General features: G+C 51.9%; 1 protein-coding gene across 2 annotated transcripts in view; it reads left to right on the top strand.

Moving 5' to 3' along the window:
• FAM117A (family with sequence similarity 117 member A) overlaps nt 1-17,207 on the top strand; it is a 60,361-nt gene extending 43,154 nt beyond the window's left edge. For both annotated transcript variants that reach the window (XM_070394749.1, XM_070394748.1), the window contains exons 2-8: nt 486-646; nt 8,494-8,589; nt 10,029-10,139; nt 10,603-10,737; nt 11,863-12,064; nt 13,250-13,400; nt 15,974-17,207. In XM_070394749.1, coding sequence (XP_070250850.1) covers nt 11,971-12,064; nt 13,250-13,400; nt 15,974-16,274 — 546 coding nt within the window. In that variant the 5' untranslated portion in view covers nt 486-646; nt 8,494-8,589; nt 10,029-10,139; nt 10,603-10,737; nt 11,863-11,970 and the 3' untranslated portion in view covers nt 16,275-17,207. The remainder of the gene's footprint in view (nt 1-485; nt 647-8,493; nt 8,590-10,028; nt 10,140-10,602; nt 10,738-11,862; nt 12,065-13,249; nt 13,401-15,973) is intronic.
• The last annotated feature ends 1,522 nt before the right edge of the window (nt 17,208-18,729 follow it).

Here is an 18,729-nt window from a genome sequence, read left to right on the forward strand (position 1 = left end):
TTTTTAAAAAAAGAGTCCTTCAGGTAGTTGGTTGAATTTGTGTAGTGCTTAGGAGCCCTGCAGTGAGTGCTGAAGGGAAGGAGAAGGGCGGGAGATAAAAGATGGAAGAAAATTTGGTTTTTGTCTACTTAGCGTTCCCTCCCTAATGATGGGAAACAGCCCTGCTCTCAGGAAACTCAGTATGGAGGCCTCAGACTTCACAGTTCATAGCCCATTAGGAACAGGAAAAAGATGGAGGACACGTATATAAGGTCATCCCAGGCCAAAGCAAAATGGTGCAAATTGTTTCCAGTGATAGCAGCCAGCTGGTTAATCAGGAGAGCTCTCTGTGTGTGCTTTTATGGGCAGCTTCAAATTCCTTTAGGAGGGGGCGGATGCACGTGAAGAGGTGGCAGTCAGGTAAGGCTTCGGAGAAGAGAGAAGGTTGGTTTCCATGCCTCTTCCCACCATGCTGATGTCAAGGGGCGTGCTGTGCTCTCTTCCAGCCAGCGTCCCGTGTCCAGAAAAGCCCGTGTGTAGGCCTCAGCCACCTCAGGTCCGACGCACATTCTCCCTGGACACCATCCTCAGCTCGTACCTCCTGGGCCAGTGGCCACGAGATGCTGATGGGGCCTTCACCTGCTGTACCAATGACAAGGCCACCCAGGTAATGCTCTCTCCCAACTGGAAACGGAATAAGGATGGGGGCAGGGGCTGGCTGAGGAGGCCTTTGGTCTACTTTCCAACTCTCAGTCCTTGAAATTCCTTGTCTTGGGTTTCGGCTGTAAATATTCACCATGTAGCGTTTTGTCATCTAATGTTTACCAGCTCGGTTTTCTTTGTAAACTTACATGAAAATGAGTATGTATTGCACCTGACTGATGGGAGAGAAGTCAATCTGGGTTTTTCAGTTTGGCTTGAGTATTGATGTGTGGGTAAGCAAGAGCTGATTTTGGAATTTATTCTAGGTTTTAAAAAATGAGATTTACCTTGCTAAAATTAAACCGGGGCCAACATTCAGTTGAGTTTGTACTCCCCAGACAACTGGAAGAGGTGGCCAGAAAGTGTGTTGAGCCAGGATAGATCTCACTGGAGCAATAGGAGTAGAAGGCTCTCAGATAATGGAGAGTTGATCCCTAGCCAGCAGCTCAGTCTGGGATTTCAATGGACTCATTGGAGTCCTGTGGAGCCCAGGTCCCCTTTCTTCACGACAGCCTTTTCACTAAGCATCGTAAACTTGGAAGGAATCGCCGCAGATCATCCAGCCCATTTGTCAGCTTTTGAATAAGATAGTGTTAGCCTGAGCAAGAAGTCATCTGTGAAATTATACAAAGATATTTCTTCATCTGATTCAAGACTTCAACAATCTCAGCCGTCATGTTGTTAAGAGTCAAACATTTTCCCTTTTGATGTAGTTTAAACCTATTCCTGTTCAACCTCAGAACAAATGAGTTGTCCTCAGGAAGGAAGATACGGGCTCAGAGGCAAAGCAGCATCCTGGGGATACTGGGCAAGTCAGCTCTTCCTATGCAGCTTGAGGGCGGGGGGGGGGGGGGGGGGGGGCAGTGCCCGCTCTGCTGGCTGTAGGTGGGGTGGGTGGTGGCCAAATGGGAAAGTGTTTTGTGCGCTCACTTTACCCTGCCTCCTCTTCTGAGCACATCACGTCAGTCCCTTTCTTTTCTTTATTTTTTTTAATGAGGTCCGTTTTCTAATGTTATTAGTGAGAGTCTGAATGCCCAGCACTGTTCTTGGCATGTTGGAGTGAAGAATAAGGAAATGAGAACAAGATCTGGCCTCTGTGAGTCTGGGTGCCAGTTCCATGAAGGCCAGTGAACAAACAGCCAAGGGATGAGTGGGGCCACGTATCTGGCACATTTCAGAGGAGGGGAATTCTCATGGGAATACCCTACGTTGACCCTACAAGAATTTACTGCTGTTGAAATCGATGGCTCCCTTTAGATCTATGAACAGAAAGTGAAGGGAGAACACACTCCAGGTGGCAGACAGAGCAGGTCTACTTCCTGGGAGCCCTGGGAACTGTTGCTCCCTGTACCCTTAGAAAAGGACAAGTAGGATAGGTCATGCTTCCCCGTCACCGACCTGGAGCACACACCCCTTTCTCTTTTGAGAGTAGTGTTTAGCCCAAATAATGTATGTAGTCAAGGAGGGCTTCCTGGAGGAGCAGGATTTGAGGTTACTTCACGTATGTAAGCTCATGAATGCATCCCTCTTTGTCAGATGGCAGGCTGCCATGTAGCCTGTCTCTGTCATTTCCTGCTGCCAGACTTCTAGGAAGCCTCCATCCCACTCTTCACATAGCATTCTCTGTGTCAACTCAAGGCAGGGTTGGCCTCGGACGTTTCCCCGCCGGATTTAGAGGCATGGACTCTAGGCTGTGTGTTGCCGCTCAGGCTCCAACTGCAGGCCAGATCTTTTATATAACAAGTCTGGGCTTCCTGCCACAGCAAGACAGAGGTCAGCGATGCGCCTCCATGGGTCTGGCAAGGCCGAGCTGTGCAGCTTTCCTCTTTCCCTGGGATGGGCTCCAGCCCTCGAGGAACTCTTAGCAACCTGTCAATATTGTGGCTGCAGTCAGGAGGTGGGAGAATTCTGATCAACGTAGGCATCCAAACCAAGTATGCGCTCTGCCCATCTTTCATTCCTGGCCTTCTGGGAATTTTCTGCTTCTAGGTTTTGGGCACCATTCAAATGCCTGCCTGGGTCCCTGGCCTGGCACAAGCTCCCTTCCACACTGGTATTACACCATGATGACCTGAGGCCCTCCTGGCGTCTCCCTACTGAGCATGGGTATATCACCCAGGATGGACTGGAGATGAGTTTTTATTGGGGAGATACTAGGGAGTAAGGGGAAAGGTAGGGAGGTGGGATCTACCAAAGTCTTTGAAAGCTTTTAAACTGTTAAAAATAAATTGGTGCCCTCTCTTACCCTAAGTTTTCTGAGCTTGAGGGGGCCTGTTCCCACCCCTACCCCACATTCTGCCCTCTCTCTTCCAGCCACACAATATAGTATCCACTATATCTGGCTGGCCTTCACTTCTGCACTCTTACTCCCCTCACCGCCTGCACCTCTCACCCCCCCCCCCCCCCCCCCGCCCCCCGAGCCAGCAGCCAGAGTGTGTGTTTGGAGACCACATCAGCCCTGGCATTCCTGGGGGCCTGCCTTGCAATAAAGACAGGGAACCACTGTGCAACTCCCTTTTCTGAACCCCGTGGAGCAAGCAGGAGCCCTGCCTGTTCCAGGCAAGTTTCAGACCTGGGCAGCAAGCACAAGTCACCTGCCAGGCTATTTAGATAGCCAGTCGGGCTGCATCCTCAAGGCTTCCTCACAGGCAGAAGGTGGAGTGAAAAGCCCTCCGTTGTCGAATATAACTCAGCCCTCCAACAGCCCCAGTAACCCTCCCTGGGCTTAGCTGTGTTTTAAGCCCTTAGGCAGGCACAGGTAGTGTCCAGACAATTTGGAGTCTGACATGGAGGGCTGAGTTCCCCCGCTGCTTGGGGCAGGGGAGGAGGAGAAGTGGATGGGTCCCATTGGGAAGCTGGTGGTTCGGGAAGGAGAGGAGGTCTGAATGTGGTGCTCGGGGAAGGAGTGCTTTGGAGATGCTGCATGTTCTGAGGCAGGATGAGCAATGGGAGAGGGATGAGCGGTGTCCCAGAGACCAGCTTGGTGAGATCAAGGAAGTGCTCAGGTGCAGCAGGAGCTGGACGCAGAGTGGCCAGCCAGGGAGGAGGAGGAGGGCTTCTGTGCAGTCACCCTCATCTGGAGGGCTTGTCAGGATTCTCCAGATCAGTCTGAATATGTGCTCCCCTCTCCGGACCACTCTTCCCCCAACTCAGCTGGTAAACTAGAGCTGGCTGCCAAGTGGCCTCTCCTAGCGGCTGGACCTGGGCCAGGGTGGTGGTGGCCCCACATGCCGGTTGTGGTCACCCCTCTCTCTCCTTGCTGTGCAAAGCACTGGAGTCTTCTGCACTCTTCTGGAGGGAGGAAGTGGTCTCACCACAGCTGGCATGGCTGTTTGAGCAAAATTCCCCTGCTGGTGTTCTCATCTGTAGACAGATGGGACCCTGGGTACCTGCTCTGCCTCCCTCCACCCACCGCCCCCTCTTCTGTTCATCCCCAGCCTCACTTGTTCCAGGGGAGGTGGGGAAGCCTCCATGACAGACTTGTTTCTTAGGCCTGACTTACCCTTTAGGAAAAAAGATGGCTTAAGTCCTTGACAAACCTCATGGAGTGTCCTGAAGGCAGGAGGCAGGGGTGGCATCTTTGTTTGGGAAGACTTCCCTTTCTGTGACTTGTCCTACCTGTATCATGTCTTCCTCCTTCTCCCAAGCCAGTGCCTTAACATTTAGTGATGACACACAATTCAGTTTGCCCTTCATGGGCCTGCCTTTGTGGGTGTGGGGGCCTGGGCACAGCGCCCATTTCCCCAAATGGTGAGCAGGACCAGTTGTTCAGCATATGATGTGACAACAGCACAGAATGTTTGAAAATGGGTTCATGATGGAAAATGTGAGCGTTGCATAGTCACTGTAGGGCCAGAGATGGTGGCCTTGGCCACCTGCAGCCAGCGTTCTCAGAACTGGCCGGCAGACCCCCCTCAGAGTCCTTCCTGTCTCTGTCTGGCCAGAGTCCCAGGGGGCCGATTCCCTGCTGGATTTCATTTCAACATGTAATTCCTGACCATCTGTACCAAGCCAGGCACCATGCTGTCCTGTGCCTCCACACAGGTATACTGGGTTATGCTCCTCGGACCCAGCGGGGCTCTGCCAACGTCACTGGAGACAACACAACTAGACTCTTCCTGCCGCAGAGTCCAGGCAGACACTTAGTTGGGTGGGGGCAGAGAAACAGACTATAGTTGGGAGTGTTTTCAGCTCCATTTGGCCTCTGCCTTGTTCTATCAGGCTGGTCTTTGGAAATCTCTCCTCCGTCCCCATGCCCAGTTATCCTTCCACATGGTGCTCTGGGACCCCAGAACCCCAGGCAAGGCTTCCTTGCTCTAACCCACATTCCGTTTTGCATAATCCGAGCATCATCTGCACAGTTGGCTAGTAAATAGCCCTGCTTTTCCTTCAGCTGCTCCCCCCGGGCCAGGGTGTTCAAACAAATCTGTTCCAGTGCATGAGTCCCGTTGACCAACATGACTTTGGCCTGCTGAGCACAGGCTCCACCCTGCTTCCAAAGGGTCATCTGGAACGACTACTTACCGTGCTGTCACGCAGCATGGCTTGGCTCCTGTTGTGCCCTAGAGGGTTGCTCTTTGAAGGGTAGCCTTCAATAGCCGTGACTTCTCTATGCTCCAAGGAGACCTCTGTGGTGAGACCCAGAGGAGGAGGGGCTTGTCCACCCAGGGGCACTGAAAATAAGGGGCAGGGCATGGCCCCCACTCTTGACGCTCCCGGTTCAGTAGGAGGCACCAAAGACCACACTTGTGCACATGCCTGCCATGAGAACTCTCAAGGCCAGCATGTAAACAGCTTCAGACACAGCATAACCTAAGTATAGGTACCCAAAGCTGCTATAACAAATGACTTCAAACTTAGTGACTTAAAACAACAAAAATTTATTCTCTCACAATTCTGGAGGCCAGAAGTCCAAATTCCATTTCACTGGGCCAAGATCAAGGTGTTGGCAGGGCTGCACTTTCTCTCAAGGCTCTCTGGGAGATCCGTTCCTTGCATCTTCCAGCTTCTGGTGGCTGCCAGCATTTTTTGGCTTGTGGCCACATCACTCCCATTTCTGCCTCCATGTCACATCGTCTTTTCTTCTGTGTGTGTCTAATCTCCCGCTGTCTCTCATAAGGACACTTGTAATGGCATTTAAGGCCCACCCAGATAACTCAAGATCATATTTTTTCCACCTTGACTTAATCATATCTGCAAAAACGTGACTGCCTAAGTAACATTTACAGGTTCCAGGGATTAGGACCTGGTACTGTGGGTGACCGTTTTTCAATCTGTCACATCGATTGACCTCCACTGCTGTGCTCCTGGCTCACTCCGCTCCAGCCGCACTGACTTCCTCATCGCTCTCCACACATCAGGCTCGCTCCTGCTCCAGGGCCTTTGCACCTGCTTTGCCTGCCGCCTGGATCACTCTTACGGGGCTCCCTCCCTCACCTCCTTCAGGTTTTTCTTCAGGCATTACCTTTTCATTGAAGACTTCTGGACATTTAAAATCATGTCGGTCTCCCCATCGCCCCGCCCACATCCCAGCATTCCCAGCCCCTTTCTTTGGTGTACTTTTCTCTTTAGTACTTGTCATTGTTGAGACTGGGTCCCCAACTAGAACATAAACTCGCGGGGGAAGAGGATTTTTGTTGGTTTGTGCATTGTAGTGTCCCCAGCACCTGGAACACTGCCTGACACAGTTTGCATTGAGGAGCTATTTGTTGAATGCATGGATAAGAAGAAGGAGCTGGGATTGGTTTGCCTGGGTAGGACAGAGCCAAATATGGAGAGGAGAGTCCATGGGATGGAGGGTGAGATGGTGATATCTGCGGCCGGGGTGGAGTGTTGAGGCAAAGCGGTGGCCTTGGTAGCACAGAGTAGGCAGTAGTTGCTGGAAGACATTGCGGAACAGAGCGCAGGAAAGAAAAGCAGATTGAGAGAGGAGATGATCCTCACTGCCGTGAATTTTCACATCCTTTCTAAACCCCAGCTCGAGCCTACATTTCTCCTTCCACCCCCTCACATGTTTCAGAAGAGAGAAGGCAGTTGAAGAGTTTGCCAGAGATGTTAGTGGAACCGGTGGCAGCCTGAATATGGCTGTTTTTACCTCTCACCACCCACCTGTGAATACAGCATCTTCCTGGAGGAGGGGAAGTGGGCGCATCACCTTAGCCTTTGTCATCCCTCCCCCATAGCCTCCGCCACCTTTCCAGGGACAGCAGGCTAGTGCGAGACTCAGCACTTTGATTAGCAGAGCTAGTCACCTATGGGGTTGGCTTTGGAGGCCCGGATGGAGGAGAGTTCATGCAACCACCGAGCCGAGGGGGCTGAGGGGAAGAGGGACTTCCTCCTCACTTTTCAATCTATGCAGCAGCCATTTCTGAGGTTCCCTCTGCCAACTCTGGTTTAGAGAGATGTAGGCATCTGGGAGTAGACAGCTGCTTGCTTTCCATAGACTGTCAGGCAGCTTCACCTCTAGGGCTTTGGGGTCTGGGCCAGAGGATGTGCTGCCTGCCTTTTTCCTAAAGGAGGGGACTGTGGGGGGATGGATCTCTGATAGTCTCCCGTGGTGCTAGCCTCAGGGAAGGGAAGTAGGCAGTTGTCTCACCCTGGCTGTTGTTTCAGTCCAGCCGAGGTTCTGATGGGTGGGCAGCTGGGAGAAGGTAGAACCAAGGAGCCCCTGCCCAGGGCCCCTCCCCGGCAGCTGTCACAGGACAGACTGCTCCCACAGCCCTGCTCAGCCTGTCCCTGCTGAGCTCTTCTTAGCAGCTGTTGGGTGTTGAGTTGTTGGGTTTCTCTCTCTTTTCCTCCCCCTTCTGTTTGCTGCAACCTCTCCGGGGAGGTCAGCAGATCTGTTGTAGGAGACGGTTCCCAGGCCCTCATGGTTTTGGCAGCTCATGCAAAGAACTTAGAGAGGAACTGGTTCCACTGGCGCATTCCCCCTTGGGCCCCTCCCTTGGAATGGAACTAGGGATGTTGGTGGTGGGGAGGAATCTTGTCCTCCTGCCTCGAACTTAGAGCCAACAGCTTCCTCCCTCGGTTTGGGGCTCAGGAAGTGGGTCTACACACTCCCCCTGCCTCCAGCTTGGGCCAACTTTGTCTTCTGTGCAGCAGAGGAGGGAGGCCAGCAGACTGACAGCCCTGTTCTCACGAGGAGCTGCGCAGGACCCAGGAGAAGGAGCTGTGACAAAGCCAAGAGCGATCAGGAGTCAGGGCTGAATTCAGAATTCTGGCTCCCTCCATTCTGAAAATGTCCCACCCCTGGGTATTCAGGAGGGCTCCTAGCACTGACTCTGTGTGCAGGGGAAACTCACGGAACCAGCTTGAGGCACCACACCGAACAGACAGGGATGAAGGGAGGGGATCTCTGTTGACCTTTTTTCTGCTTTTCCAATTCATGCTTCCTGTCTAATAACTTGCTTTCGTTAGGTTCCCAGGAACCTGGGCCTGTACTGGGCACATGGAGGGTTCGAGAATGAAGGATGCCAGTGGGTCCCTGAGCCCATGCTCTTTGAAGCTGGTGGGGACAGGGCGGGCAATCCTTGAGCTCACTGTTGGGGAGCACTGAGAACTGGGCCTGTCAGCCATGTGTAGAAGTCGTAGAGAACAGAGAGCAGGCCGGCCTTGCTGGCTCATCGAGAGGAAGGTGATGGGGAAAGAGGGAGTCAGTGGAGAAGCCTGGAAGAATAACAGGCTGACAGCATTGAGGAGGTTGTGGAGCAGATGAGAGAGCAGAGGCCACTGCCTCTGTCCGGGAGACTGTGTGTCTGCTTCCCCTGAGCCCACCTGAGAAGCTGCTCCGTTTCACGGTTCTTCTCCCTGCAGACCCCCCTGTCCTGGCAAGAGCTTGAAGGAGAGCGGAGCAGCTCCTGTGCGCACAAGCGCTCGGCATCCTGGGGTAGCACAGACCACCGCAAAGAGGTAACTGTCCCCTTTGACTCCCTGGCCGGAGTAGCTGCTCTTGTTCACCCCCAGCACCGTGGGTGCACCTGCTCCCAAGTGGACCCACACTTCCATCTCCCTTGCCTTGACCTGGTCTTTCCCTAATGAGATGGCTCCTTTGCAGCTGCCTCCCAGCCGCCTGGTGGCCAGGCCTTTGGAGCCAAGACCCTCCTGCCAGCAGGGGCTTGGCCAGTGGCCGCTGGTGCCCTTCAGCAGCCGGGCACAGGGTGGGAGCCACCATTGTTCTCACTGTGCTTTGAGGTTGGATCCAGATAAGCGGTTCAGAGGCTGGAGGAAGATAGGGAGTGCCTTCCTGGGAACTGAAAAGCCCCAGCCCCATCTAGTACTTACTATTCATCCAGCCTTAGTTTTAAAAGAAGAAAAAAATAGTTATTGTTTCCAAGCACTTTTTCCTGGCCCTCCTTTTCTCTCAGGAGGGCTCCAGTCATCAAGGTTGACTAGAGAAAGCCATAGACCGGAATTCCAGGGCTCCCAACCCAGTTCTGTTTGCCACCGCCCAGCTTGCCGGGGGTCACCCTGGACTCTTGTGGGGGAGTCACTTCTGCCTTCTTGGTTGCAAAAACAGAAAAAATATGAAGTCTGTAAGGCTAGTGGAAAATGCAAAGTATTTAACGTTTGTAATTATCAGAGTAAGCAAGTTATTTACACTAAGCATGGAGTCATGGTTGAATGGTCCCCAATAGCAAATCTGAAAGCACTTTCTTTTTGGCAGCAGTCATATTGCGTGGCTGTGGGCAGCAAATCTACCCTCCGAATTCCATTTAATTTAGGCCCATATTTAAATAGCTCGGCTTCTGAGCATTTGCCAGCTGAGGCAAGTAGGTCTAGAATCCCAAATGTCACAGGGATAATATTCAAAATTGTTGATGATAATCCATAATTGTTACAGGAAATGGAAGTCGGGACAAAATCTGATATTCCCTCTGGAGAGCTTGCTCCTCGCTCAGCACAGTCTGCTCTAAAATGGGGGGAAATCCTTCCATCCTTCCTGGTCCCGGGCCTTTGAGATAGCTGTGAATGTACTTTGGGGAGTGAATTCAAAAACATCATTTCCCATTTCTATTCATAGAGTAGTATTCCATGCCTTCGGAATCTGTGAAAGACAAAAACGGTTTGAGTGTTACGTATTTTTAAATTTTTTGGAAACGGATCCATCTGTGCAATACATGGTAATTCAAACTATCAAGTAACCCAGTTGATAAGGTTCCCAGCTTGCCCGATGAACCCATCGTCAGAGTTCGAAACACCACGGAGGTGGCTTGAGATGGAAGATGAACTGCCATCTCCCTTCTAGGCATTTCCATGGGCCTCTGGCAGGAGCCATGCTGGGAGGAGGGACCCAGTGCACTTTTGCTTTGCTTCACCTGCCTCCCCTCTCGCTCTCTCTGGGCCCCCAGATTACCAAGTTGAAGCAACAGCTGCAGAGGACAAAGCTGAGCCGCAGTGGGAAAGAGAAGGAGCGGGGCTCCCCCCTGCAAGGAGACCATGCTGTGCGGGGAACACTGAGGGTATGTCACCACCCCAGCTCTCTCCCCTTTGTCGTCCTCCCGGGCACACTCCCCCCACCATGAGGGCAGAGCCTCTCAGGTTGAGCAGCACCTGAGCCCTACCACACCATATGTCCTGTGGCCCCGTGGGTGCCCAGGTAAAGCTTTAGTGCAAACTTGGACTTGGTGAATGACATTGGAAGAGCTTCCTACTGTTCTGAATTTCTCTCTCCTCCACCCTCATCCCCTGTACAATTGAGGGCGTGATGCTCCTGCAGCCGTTAAAAGCGTACCCCCGACCTCTCAAGGTGCCAACTTCTGGAGAAAACCCCACTTACTGGACCTATTGCAACCAGTAACTGTGCCCAGTTCCTCCTTTACTCACTTGGTGTTGCCGTGTAGACACGACCATCACCCCCGGCCAGAACTGATAGCTACCGGGCGTGGTGGGTTTCAGCGAGTGCTTCATGTGCTTCCTCCTCAGGCGTCCCCTCCCAGCTTCCCCGCAGGGTCCCCTGTCCTTCGACTCAGCCCCTGCCTGCACAGGAGCCTCGAGGGGCTCAACCAGGAGCTGGAGGAGGTGTTCGTGAAGGAGCAGGGTGAAGAGGAGCTGCTGCGGGTGAGTGGGGCTGCACCCTGGATGCATTGACAGGTGGTGTCTTGCTGAGTCTGGACGCCGGGGCTGGGACTCTTGCTCTTTGGGGCTCACAGGCTACGGCCACAGCAGCAGAGTAACATGCAGACACCAGCCTGCGGAAGGAACACCAATTGAGTTGATTAGACTCAAATGGACTTCACCACAGGGACAGCAGAGCTGAGCCGCGTGGGTGTAACTGGGGAAGGCTTTGTGGTGGTAGGTCGACAGAGGAGGAGCAGGGGCTGGCAGAGAGGCAGGTCCCAGAGGGAGGAATGAGCGAGATGTTGTTCTTCAGCCAAGCACCAGCTCACTTCCCGCATACTTGGCACCGCCGCCATCACCCCTGTGCCCAGTGAAAGCCACCCATGGCCTGTGTTACCACTTCCCTTCCCCCATCTCCACCTGATGACAGATATTCATCCTTCCTGCCCAGTGCCCCCGTGTGGCCTTCTTCCCCACCCCACTCCCAGGCAGAATTATTTGCTACCTCTTCTGTAGTTTCAGGCACATTTGTATACTGTCACAGTACAATTGGGGAATGCCATTTGGGCAGTATTAATATAATCTAGTGGGCACACTCCTCAGTTTATATTTACTTGCTGACTGATTTTAAGTTGGCATGTATGTAGAATTTTATACCCACCCAAACACATGCGCACAATTTGGTGAGCTGTAGGTACAAGTGCCACTGAATGTGAAGGGGGCAGGGGTGTTTAGTGCGTGATGATGTTTGCATACTTGTCCTATCGTGGCCTACAGCGGTACGGTGTCCTCGTGGCTGGCACAGAAGGTCCCTGCCCTCATGAGGCTTACAGCCCGATAGGGGTGACACACTGAGAAACCATTCAAATAAATATGCAATTATAAATCGGCTGCGAGTGCTACCAGGGAGAAGACCGAAATGCTAGGGGAGAAATAGTAGGGGTTTTCCCTGAGATGGGGCTGGGGAGTCAGGAAATCAGTGACTTCAGGAAATGGTGTCCTGCTGTTGCTGTGTGTTATAACTAGAGGATGGGAACAAGGGCACAGGGAGGACCCCAAGGGTCCCCACAGCTCTGTAGTCCTGAAGAGCCAGGACAGAGTCATCACCCACCCTTTCCCCGGCAGATCCTCGATATTCCTGATGGGCACCGCGCCCCGGCTCCCCCCCAGAGTGGCAGCTGTGATCTCCCCCTCCTGCTCCTGGAGCCTGGCAACCTCTCCAGCTCTCCCTCCATGCCCCTGGCATCCCCCCAGCCTTCTGGCCAGACCAGCCGCGAGGAACATCGGGGTGCCGTCGAGGAGCTGGCATCCATCCCCAATGACAAAGGTAAGCTGAGGAGGCCCTGAGGCGGCCGAGGCAGCAGGGCCCACTTGGGGTGCAGAGCCATCTCCATTCCCTTTTCTGCCTCTAGTCAATGTCAGGCCTGGCATCTTTATTTGCCAGGCAACTAGTATATCTTTGTGAGTCGTCTTTATTCCATACATTATACCAGTCATAACAATGGTCCTTGATATCGATTCTGATTTGTAATTTACATAAAGTCCCTGCACCTATACTTTTATTTAATCCTCACTGGAATCCAAAGAAGCCCTCCCTTCATCCCCATATTTGGCTTGAAAACCCTCAAGTCTGTTCAGGTGTCCACTGTACCCATTACCAGCACTCGGTCTCAAGGTGGTTGTAAATGATATAAAATAAGAGAATGTGCCCTGGTTTGACCCAGATGGAAACCCAAACTCTCTGACTCCAAATCTCTACTTTCTGCTGTGCTCTGGCCGCATCACGAACAGGACAAGATCCGAGTCCTTCCTCCCGATAGTAATGATCCTTACTTTATAAAGCACCATTGCCTGCATCGCCTCATTTGATTCTCACAGCAACCCCATGAGGTAGGCTGGCCAAGGGCAGGACCTAACAATACACAGAGGTAAACAGAGCATAGAGTAAGAAGGAATAAATGTGAGATAAATACAGATAAAGTCAATATTTGCAGCCTAGGGAAAGTACATTCGCTGTGTGACAAGCAAGAGGAATTTTATCCCACGAGTGGGGTTGAGTAAAGATTGCTTCTCTGAGTCAGTACAAGAGCTCTTCCTGGAAGAAGGGATAGATTTTCAAGGCTGTGGAGAGGAAGAAGCTATGGTATGTTGGCAGGCAGGGCAGTGCAGTCTTGGAAGAAGGAAGAGAGAGAGACAGAAATTAGGATTCCTTTAAGTTCGAGGCTTAGAGTTCCCATTGCCGTTCATCTCCTGGAATATACAGTTGGTATTAGACCTGACTTTTCTGTCAATTCAGCTGCATTTTTTTTTTTATCCTGTGTAACAAGATACATATTTTTGTAAGCTGCCTCAAAGATCTTTTAAGGTCGAGTATAGAAAAACAGCCTGGATGAGCATGACCCCTGCCCCCACCTTACTGCGTCAGCCTCTTCCCTTTACGTCAGGGCCTGAGCAGAGGGCAGTGGAGATCCTTCCTTCAGCTCCACTGGACTCAGCCTTGCTCTGTTTGCAGCCTCCCCTCCAGGCTGCCTGGCCTTCCTCGAAGATGGCAGCCCATCTCCAGTCCTTGCGTTTGCCTCCTCCCCTCGGCCCAATCACAGCTACGTCTTCAAACGGGAGCCTCCGGAAGGCTGTGAGAGAGTGCGTGTGTTCGAAGAGGCCACGTGAGTACATCGGCGGGAGGGACAGGGATGGGGGGCCAGCCCTGTGTTGTCCCACCGGATAGGCCCTGCTTCCATCTCGGACTCTCTCTCATCCCAGAGGTGCTGTCAACTTTAGGTGATTGGTGCTGCAGATTTTCCATGATCAAACTTGTTGACATTACCTACTCTGAGCACCAAATTTTTGCTTATCATTATCTCCATAGAAACCTGCTCTCTGCCCACATGCCAGCCACAAGCGCAGCAGGAGCTGGAAAGGAAAGCGCTCTGAAACTAAACCCTTTGTTTCTTCTATTTTTTCCCATCCCTGGGGAAGGTGTGAGAATTTGCTAGACCGTAATCAGAGAGAGAGAGAGGATATATTAGTAGTTCTCTTCAGGCAGAGTTGAGAAGGGTCTCGTCCCCACTGAAGCTTTCTAGTTGCTTCCGAGTCAAGTCTTCACCCTGCAGCTGCAGTGATTCAAGTGTCAAGAATGTCCAGACAGAAATTTCCCGTCCTTGCAAGTAAGGACTGTGGAATATTCCCAAACCTGATTGGGCAATTCAGAGGCCATTCTTCCATGAGCAGAGAAAATTGAGAGCTGGCCCCACACAGCCAGCCCCCTGTGATAGGCACCCTAAGAACTCATTTCACTCCCCCTGCCTCCACCAGCTTTAATATTCATCAAGGCAGATTCACCGTGGATGTTGGTTTCCATGGCAGCCAGGAGGTTTGGTCACAGTGTGTGTGTGGACATTTAGCTGGGACAGGTTTGTGGCCTTGAGGGCTCCATTTGCATCTCAGGTAAGGGAGAGACCGGCCCAGGGTAGTGGCAGGAGGTACATATATAGGAGTTAAGGAGAAAACCATAGCCAACTGGGTATTTCTCGCATCATCACTGTTGCCTGGTATCTCTCCAGAACCCTGAGTCCTCTGGGTGAATTGGAGGGAAGAGGCCAGATTGTGTAGCAGACTCTGGACTTGTGTGTCCTTCCCTAGTCCACATTATAGCTGAGAAATTACAACCTCGAATTGCTTGTGGAAATTAGGCAGTTGCTCGTCTTGAGTCTTTTGTAGACTCAATGTTGGAAGAGGTCTTAAAGTCATCTCATCTAGATTCCTGCCCCAGTCAGCCCTTTAAGAAAGGTGCTGATCCATCCCTTCCTTTCTAAGATATCCCAGGATGGAAATTCTCAGCTCACCGGGGTCTCTTCACTGTGTCAACTTTCCTCCTGGAAGTTCTTGTATTTCGTGGTTCTTTTGCCACACTTTCCTCTCCTCTCTAGCTGCTGACCCGTGAGACGGCCTGGATTTCCCAGGGGGGGAGTCAAGCTGTTCAGGGTCGTGCTGGCTGCCCTCATGTCCCTCACACGTTGCTTGGTCTCTGGGTCACCTTCCTCACGTGCGTCTGCGCACCCCGAGAACATTCCCTCTCCTGCCCATTCCACTCTTCTTCCTGGATTTGGAACTCTTAGAATTTACACCCAAAGTAGTAACCAGCTTACCAGGCTGTACACTCAGTGCCTTTTTCTGTACATATTATACTTCAAGGAAAAGGTAGTTGATAGGAACCACTGGTGACAGAGCGTCCCCCATCCTCCTACACATTCATCTTCACTCAGGATCCTCACAACCATCAGCTTCTCGGGCTGTTTAAACCTCAAAACATGGTTATCCACTTCCTTTTCTTATCATAAGGATTCCTTATTCTAGGACTCTCCGACCTAAGCTCCTTTTACCCTTCCATTTCCCCTACATGATCAGAAGGGTCCAGATGACTCTTTCCTTGTTAAAGGTGAGACAGTTCAGGCCACGACCACATGGTGAGTTAGAACTTAGAGCTCCTGATGAGGTCGGGCTGCCTTTCCCACAATGGTTGCTATCTTTCCCTCCTAGCACATATTTTAAAAATCACACCTTTCCAATGTGCTCAAGAATGAGATTCTTTAGGCCAGGAGATTTCAATGGAGGACAACTGTTACTCCCACGGGACATTTGGCACTGTCAGGAGACACTTTCAGTTGTCACAGCCTGGAGGGAGGGGTCAGGTGCTACTGGCACCGAGTGGGTAGGGTCCAGGGATGCCATTAACATCCTATAATGCACGGGACAGCCCCCACAACCAGGGACTGTCCAGCCCCAAACGTCAGTGCTGAGGCCAAGAAACCCTGCTTTAGACTGTAAAAGTCTTAGGAAGTCATTTGCACGGATCTCTGCTTTCAAGCAAGGGGCCTGCCCCCAAAACACTGTTTATTGATGAAATCTCCCAAGTTAAAAGATCCCTTAGTCTCTTCTAGAATCGGATTGTCAGGAAGTTCTTTCTGTCTCGCTTCAATCCCTCCTGTTTCAATTAAAGTAGATTTCCTGTGGTTCAGCCATATTTCTAAAACACAAGAGCCAAGGAGCCTAAAGACTGGTTGTGCTCGGTACTCTTTCGGTTTTTTTTGGCAAGTTACCATCCTGTTTTAACAGAGACCCAGCTTCTCTGCTCTCTGGACGCTGGTGGTTTCTCTTTTGCTCTGAGTGTGCATGCATGCGCGTGCGCGTGCGTGTGTACACACGTGTATATCTGTGCGTTTCTTTCTCCATCCTCCAGATCTCCAGGTCCTGACGTGGCCTTCCTGACTTCCTGTCCCGACAAGAACAAAGTCCATTTCAACCCGACCGGCTCGGCCTTCTGCCCCGTCAGCCTGATGAAGCCCCTCTTCCCCGGCATGGGCTTCATCTTCCGAAACTGCCCCTCAAGCCCAGGGTCCCCTCTTCCTCCCGCCAGCCCCAGGCCACCGCCTCGGAAGGATCCAGAGGCCGCCAAGGCCTCCTCGCTGCCGTTCGAGCCTTGGCAGCACACCCCGCCCTCAGAGGAGCCCGTGCTCTTCCACAGCTCCCTGGTGGTCTGAGGGCACCCCCACCACTTTACCACGGAGACCAGTGCCTTGGTGGCAGGCCCCTCCCTAGCTCCCCTGAGGTGGGGGATAAAGGCGCCCTTCCCTCTTGGCCTTCGAGCACTTTCACTTATTGTGTCAAAGCCCTGGGTCCCCTCTCTGATGGACGCTGCCCCTCCTAGTGGGAGGGGACCTGCCTTCTCCACTAGCCACTGGGCAGCTCACAAATCATACCTGTGTTCTTGCCACCTCCCTTACTTGGTGGAAAACTCACCCAGAGGGTCTTGGGTCCCCTGCCCTTGGGTGTGAGTCCAAAGGACTGTATTTGGGGCCCTTGTCCTTGTCATGGAGCAAGCTGGCCTTGATCGGAGTAGAGGGGACAACACAGATTTCCTCCCTTCTCCTCCACAGACATAGAAGAGGAGACGGGAAGATAGATCCCCACATCTTCTCAGCCTCCATCCCATGCTGCCCTCTCATTGGAGGAGCAGACCAAAGCAGCCCTAACGGGCCATAACACTTGACCAATCCAGCTGCTGGCAGAGAGGGGACCCTAGCGTTTTCCCAAGTGGCATTTTCATCTCGCTTTCATCCTGACTAAGATTGTCTTAAGCAGCAGCTCAACCTGCCCAGCCCCAGGTGGGTAGGGGGAGGAAGGAAGAGCTGGCATTCCTCCAGGTGGCAGGTGGGGACTCTGTACCCTCCACCTGCCCCAGGACTGGGTTGGATTAGAAAAATGCCTATTTTTCTTGTATCGATGTAGAAACTCTATTTTCTCCCAAAGACACTATTTTTGCAGCTGTTTGAAGTTTGTATATTTTCCGTGCCGCAGAGCTTCACAAAATTGAAGAAGAATGTTAATGTTCAAGTTTTCTTATCCTGTGTTTAGAAGTTGTTTTTTTGGCAGATCTTGGTGTTGATAGACCAAATAAATAAGTATTCCCAGCAGTTTGAGGTTCTGTTCAATATTTGGGGGGGGGGGGGGGATGGAAATTGAGGGTATTATAATGATTACTTCATCCTTGTCTTTAAGAGGAGCCTTAACACATAATGATGTCAATGAACAGAGTCCCTGTCCTCAAGCCACCAGGCGTGGATTCTTCACGTGGATGAGTAAACAGTGGATCCACGGAAAGACCATCCAGAATGAAGAGTGTGGTGGAGGTTTGGTGAGGGAGTCATCCTTTTCTGGAATGAGTCTGGAACGCTACCTCGGGGGAGTGGGTTTCAGAGAGGAAATTAGGGCGACCAGTGGAAGACAATCTGATGTCATGGGTGCTCCTTGACTAGTAGAAGAAATTTCTTATCCTTCTGCTGCCTCTCAGCTATTAACAGTGCCACACCTGTAAGAACTCTTGGGCTTTTTGGGGAAATGGAAACCACCATCCCAACATTCTGATGGTGTTTTGCAGTTTACAAAGCATTTTCTCGAAAGACACTAATCCCCAAGGTATGGATGAGAAGTTGACTACCCCAAGGGCAGTTATAATGACTACAATTATATCTGTCTGAAAGACCTCAGGACAAACTTCTACCCCAACTTGGTAAACATCAGAGAACGCTTGCATAAAATGTCACTGATGTACTTGCATAAGATATCATTTCAAGATTAAAACAACTCAATGAGAGAAATGTGATAAATCCCACTGTACTCCTGAGGGAAGGACAGAAAAGACTGACTACGTTCACCCCAAAGACAAAGAAAGATACAATGGCTGGGATTGGGAACCAGGTCATTTGACTCCAGGGCCCATGCTTCTGACCACAGCGCTGGCCCACTTGTTACATCCCCATTCATTTCAGAGGAGGAGACTACTCGGGGGTCAAGGGGATCGTTTGAAATCCCAGCTGGTGAAGAGGCAGAGAAGGGGACGGGAACCCAGGCCTCTCCCAGCTGCTGCCTGGTGCCCTGCAATCACTGACCGATTCGGTGGACAGACAGTGCCAGGGCTAATGTATGGCGGTCTCTCCTCCCCCACTAACACGAAGGAGAGAGAGGACCGCGGACAGACCCCATCTCCTCTCTCCTTCCCCTCCCGCTGAAAGGTATTTGGCCTGTCCCCTGACGCCCCATTAGTCAGCCAGTCCTGGAGTGATGGGTGTGGTGCTGCCCGAGTTTCCTTCCTCTGCCCGAGGCTGTGCCAAAGGAGCCGGCTGCTGCTAGAGGGGAGAAGGCGCCTCTCCCCAGAGAGCCCAGATGCAACAAAGTGGGGGTTGGGGTGGGGAGTGGAAAGACCGGGGGTCTGTCTTGCCCTGGTTCTTGGTGCCAGCAGGTGGGTGCCCCACACTTGGATAAGGGAGGGGTCCAACACAGAGCTCACTGATAGGGAAGAATCGGGAGGGTTTGCTCCATTGTTGGTAAGTTGTGAGACCCTAGAGCAGTGGTTCTCAACCTTCCTAATGCCGTGACCCTTTAATACAGTTCCTCATGTTGTGGCGACCCCCAATTTCATTGTTACAAATTGAACAT

This window comes from Myotis yumanensis, unplaced genomic scaffold (genome assembly GCF_028538775.1).
Source record: "Myotis yumanensis isolate MYYU_CA2020_CCGP unplaced genomic scaffold, mMyoYum1.0.hap1 SCAF_16, whole genome shotgun sequence".
NCBI lineage: Eukaryota > Metazoa > Chordata > Mammalia > Chiroptera > Vespertilionidae > Myotis > Myotis yumanensis.